The sequence below is a fragment of the Eurypyga helias genome, unplaced genomic scaffold (genome assembly GCF_000690775.1).
Source record: "Eurypyga helias isolate BGI_N326 unplaced genomic scaffold, ASM69077v1 scaffold19675, whole genome shotgun sequence".
Taxonomy (NCBI): domain Eukaryota; kingdom Metazoa; phylum Chordata; class Aves; order Eurypygiformes; family Eurypygidae; genus Eurypyga; species Eurypyga helias.
In genome coordinates, this window is record NW_010251015.1 from 782 (window position 1) to 5,718 (window position 4,937).

General features: G+C 41.3%; 1 protein-coding gene across 1 annotated transcript; it reads left to right on the forward strand.

Moving 5' to 3' along the window:
- The first annotated feature begins 1,954 nt into the window (after positions 1-1,954).
- On the forward strand, positions 1,955-3,411 carry LOC104504582 (zinc finger protein 64 homolog, isoforms 1 and 2-like). The gene is given in 2 exon segments (XM_010151883.1): positions 1,955-2,986; positions 2,988-3,411. Coding segments are annotated over 2 exon segments (1,284 nt in total). The 5' UTR covers positions 1,955-1,975; the 3' UTR covers positions 3,261-3,411.
- Positions 3,412-4,937: the final 1,526 nt, after the last annotated feature.

Consider the following 4,937-nt stretch of genomic DNA (forward strand, 5'->3'; position numbering starts at 1 on the left):
TTTAAATAAATGGAACCAACATACTTTGCTATATTCAGTAAAATTACTGATTCTTTTCCATATATTGTGCTACCCTGCGTGAGAAAAGTCATTGAAATACGTACTGTGCCTTCACCAGCAAAGTAGATAAAAATTCAGTAGCTGAGTGTGCAGCTGAGACTGGAAAATAATCTAGATGAACAAACAGTGCATCTTCATTAATAAAATCTGTTTAATATAGATAATATGCCATGTATCTTAATTATTAAACAGATACATGGATTAGCACAGTAGGCCACAACTTGATCTGGAAAATATGCAGCTAAACCTGTGATATGTAGCTGGGTAAGCAAATAATGCAAAATTATACAGCTATCACAAACTGCATAAAATATTAATTTATAAAATAAATCAGCCATTTGCAGTTTGATTATTAAAGAAGGTAAATGCTTGCTGAACTAAGTACACTCTCTTTTCCTTCCCCCACCAAGTGTGTCTTAGAATTTAGTAACACAATTCTTCCCCTTTTTTCCTAATGCCTGCCTAATTATTTCATGCTCAGGTAGTTTAGAGAACTACATATTTAGACTGAAAAAAAAAAAGTGAACAGGTATTTAGTTGGGTTGGTAGGTTTGCTTTGGGGTTTTTTTTATTAGTGACCTCAGAATGGAGTCACTGGTCTTTATTTTGGAATTGATTACGGGCTAAACAGAGCTGCATCTTAATTTGATCATGCATGTTGTGACACAAGGCTGCAGATAAAGAAAATGCAAAGTAGGGGTTTAGATCCAGGCAATTCTAATGGTTATTTGTGTAGGTAGTCTGACATAAATAGGCTTACAGAGATCTTGCAGATGAGTGTGTCTATTTTTCATGCTTTGTCAGTTAAGACAAAAAAACCACACACCACCACACAAATGCGCATCCACAAATATTTTCTATACCTGTTTGCATGAATACAAACTCATATTGTGTGAACACAAACTGATATTAGATTTTCTTGAGTGATCTGTGGAATGTTATTTGGTGTGATACATGGTACGAATATGTCTGTCTTGGTTGCTGTAATGCCAGAAAAACAAAAGCTTCATGTTACTTCTCTGTGTAAGCACATTTCCCCAGAGTCGCATACTTGCATGCATGTTTCATTAGTCTCACGTTTGTCTTTTCCCATTGCATTTATGTAGCTGTGATCCCTTTTTTTTTCCTTTATTTTTATGTAACTAGTAATGCTCTTGTTGTGCAGTCATTGACACTGACCTAGTATCGACTTTTGTCCCTACATCTCCCTATGTTCTCGTCGAGAATTTCCACTGCCTTCCTGTGCCAGCAATAGTATTTGTGCTGCACCTCATGAACCAGGACAAAAAATAATCTGTTTTTCTTGCCAGCTGATCTGACTCACCATGTGAACAGATTCCGGTACAAGAACGGCAGTAAGCAATGTATGGTTGGGCAGTAAGGCTGGTGCCCATTAAGCATGTTTCTGCCATAGCCTACCATTAACCTGTAAGTCTCTCTGTAAATCTTGTAGTGTAAACCCAAGACATGGAAGTGTTTATGTTGTTTTCTTAGACTTCAAAAATAGAGCAGCTGTTGAAGTTAGTGTTTATTTGTACTAATTTTAGACTCTAGTTGAGAGACACTGTTGCTAGAGGGACGATGAGAAACCTGAGTTGCTTCTCTGGAGCACACTGAACAGTTCTGCACACAAAGTGAGCTATAGATGGAGAATATCTAAGATGCAGACATAAAAAAGCAACAGATGTGGGCAGGCATGCTCATGGAGAGTTTACACACAGATATGCGAGGCAAGGTGATAAACACTGTGCCATTAAAGTTCTCTCCTTTTCAAGGTGAAGATATGTTGGTAGGTTACAGGTATCTAGAACAAGTCAGCTGTACATCACTCAGTATAGCATGGGTCTCTGCAGTGGATCTTGGTGTTCCATCTGTGTGTTTTTTGTTGACAGGAGATGCTCCTTTCCAGTGTCAGATGTGTCCTGCTAAATTTAAAATCAACTCAGACTTGAAGAGGCACTTGCGTGTGCATTCTGGTGAGAAACCTTACAAATGTGAGTTCTGTGAGGTCCGGTGTGCCATGAAAGGAAACTTGAAATCACATATTCGTATCAAGCACAGCATGGAAAATACTCTCAAGTGTCCAGAGTGTGAATTTCAGTGTGGAAATAAAACAAGCCTTCGGCACCACATAAGAACTCATCAGCCCGAGCAGCCAGTGAAGTGCTCAGAGTGCAACTACTCTTGCTCCAACAAGGCAGCTCTGAAAGTGCACGAGCGAATTCACTGCAAAGATCGTCCCTTCAAATGTGAATTCTGCAGCTTTGATACCAAGCAGCGGAGCAACCTGACAACTCATGTGAGGAAAGCTCATGGCGACAAAGTCAAGACCAAGAAGCAAACTGTGGAGAAGAAGGAAGGAGACAGGCCAAAGCAAGGTGGCTCCAGGCAGGTGGCCAGATTGGATGCCAAGAAAGCATTTAAGTGTGACCTGTGTGATGCTTCCTTTGTCCGAGAAGACTCTCTAAGGAGTCATAAGAAGCAGCACAGTATGTATAATGGATCTAAAAATAATGAACTGGCTGTTCTACAGCTCCAGATGGATCCCAGTCGGCAGACCAGTGCCCCAATTACTGTCAGTCATCTCCAGGTCCCACTTCAGGCTGCTCAGGTTTCTCCGTACAATGAGGGAAGGGTCAAGATCATTGTGGGTCACCAGGTCCCTCAGACTAACAGTATCGTTCAAGCTGCGTCAGTGAATGTCGTGCCTCCTACGTTAGTTAGCCAGAATCAGGAAGACCTCTCGGCCAACAGCCGCTTGCAGCTGCTGGGCCAAGTCAGTCTGTTGGCACCCCCTCCGCCGCCCATCTCTCAAAGCGAAGCAGGGCCTGTGGCACAACCAGCAGTTCTCCTCACGACCCATGACCAAAGTGATGGAAGCACTTTACATCAGACTCTGATTCCTGCTTCCTGCGGCTCCTGTCAGCGGTCATGAGGCTTCAGCAAACCAGGCTTTCATCACCGGCTCTGGAATCAGCTGCTCCGACTTGGAAGGCCTTAATGCTTTGATACAGGAAGGAGCAACAGAAGTGACTGTGGTTAGTGATGGAGGTCAGAGCATAACAGTGTCCACTTCAGCTCCCCCTCCTCCTATATTTTCTTCATCCTCTCACACAGAGGCCCCTAAGCAGACCTATTCTATCATTCAGAGTGGAGCCCATGCAGCTTTGCTGTGTCCAGCAGACTCCATACCAGATTAGTCGCAGAGTGCTATTACTGAACAAATTTCACTCTCAGAAGCAGTGCTGAATTCAGCAGAAATGCATATGACATAAGTGAATGCAGGATTTGTCCTGCAAAGCCAAATACCTTCCACATTTTACTTGTCTGTACATGGATACATACATCTTGTATGTGATTCTGGTATTTGTGCTGGCTAAAATAAGGAAACCTCACCTTACGATGAATGACCTTCACAGCAGACTTGCTCTTTCACACACACATGAAAAGTAATAGTCCAAGCTGCTCTGAAGTTATGTTTTTAGGCAGTCTGTTTCCGTTACATGCTATGTATGCACTAACTGTACCTGGCTGATTGTTGATCTGTAGGAAATGTCTACTACTGGGTCTAATGCAGCCCTAGTAAAGTTTAAGGGGGCTGTTCCTTAATGTCTGTAGAAGTTGCTAGCATCTGGCATATCCGTTAATCTGGAAGTGTTTACACAGAAGATCAGGTGATCATTTTTGGAAAACCGAATAATTTTGCCCGTCCATCAGTAATAATGTAACTTTGTTAGTGAGAATGCTATTGCAAATTATATATATGGCACAGCGATCTCTGTCAGAAGCAACTGTGTTTTAAAGGACAAAACTGCAAATATATTTTTTACAAACACTACTTAAATTTTGTTTTCATTTTGATGCTGCCTGTTTGGAGTTGCACGGGTGGTAAAAGTGCATTGCATCTTGGCTCTGTACTTTCCAAGTTAAAGGGGAAAAAGGAAAAGATTGAATTAGGGAATTTAAAATTCCATTTAAAATAAAAAACCCCATGAATTCTAATCCAAGGTCTGAAACTCTAGCATAAGTTCAGATTGGATTACGGTGAGGTAGTAATTCACCATTACACGATGCACACATCTATAATGAGTGAAATAGTCCTATCTGGTGAGCATTCTTGTTGTGGTAGCTGGTAATATCTTCACTACCAAATTATCTAGTTAAAGAGCAGACTCTCAACTCGGGAAAATAGACAGCTCTGTAGGTGCTGGATCTGCAAAAATCAGAGATCACTTCAAATCCTGACAGCATCCCAAGGACAGTTAGCATACATGAAGACTGAGGAGAGACTGTTACCAAAACAAGCTCTGAGATTCCCTCTTGGGGAATCAAAGTCAAGATAAATTTGGTAGTGGGAGACATTGAATGATTGCTTTATGTGCTAGAAACATGCTTGGAAAACTTAGGGTGGTTATATAATCAGGGCCACTTTCTGAATAGGCCTCGTGTTTGAAATTTTTAGCTTGTACGGCGTTTGTGTATGTGAGGGTGCTCCCTGCTCCTTCCCGATGCGTAGCACGTGCTCTGTGTACAGCGTAAGGCTTCCTGCTGCCCAATGAGGAGTAGGAAAACGCAGTCATAACTCACAAGTACAGTTGTTCAGGATATTCTTGAAAATGAGACCTTTTGTTTTTGTTGAAATAAGGGTGATTTGAACTCGAACGCTCCAGTGTCGTCATCTTCATTATTTATGGAAAATAGTATTTTTGATGATCTGTCTCTCTTCTACCTTCCTAATCCTTGTTTCTAAATTAATGTTCTTTTAAAACAATGAAACCCTTCCTAAGAATATTGTTTTTAAAATCTGGGGTTTGATTTGAGCTGTCTGCCAGTGCGTCTGACACTTGTGGGTGTCAGAAACGACCACACTCAGTTAC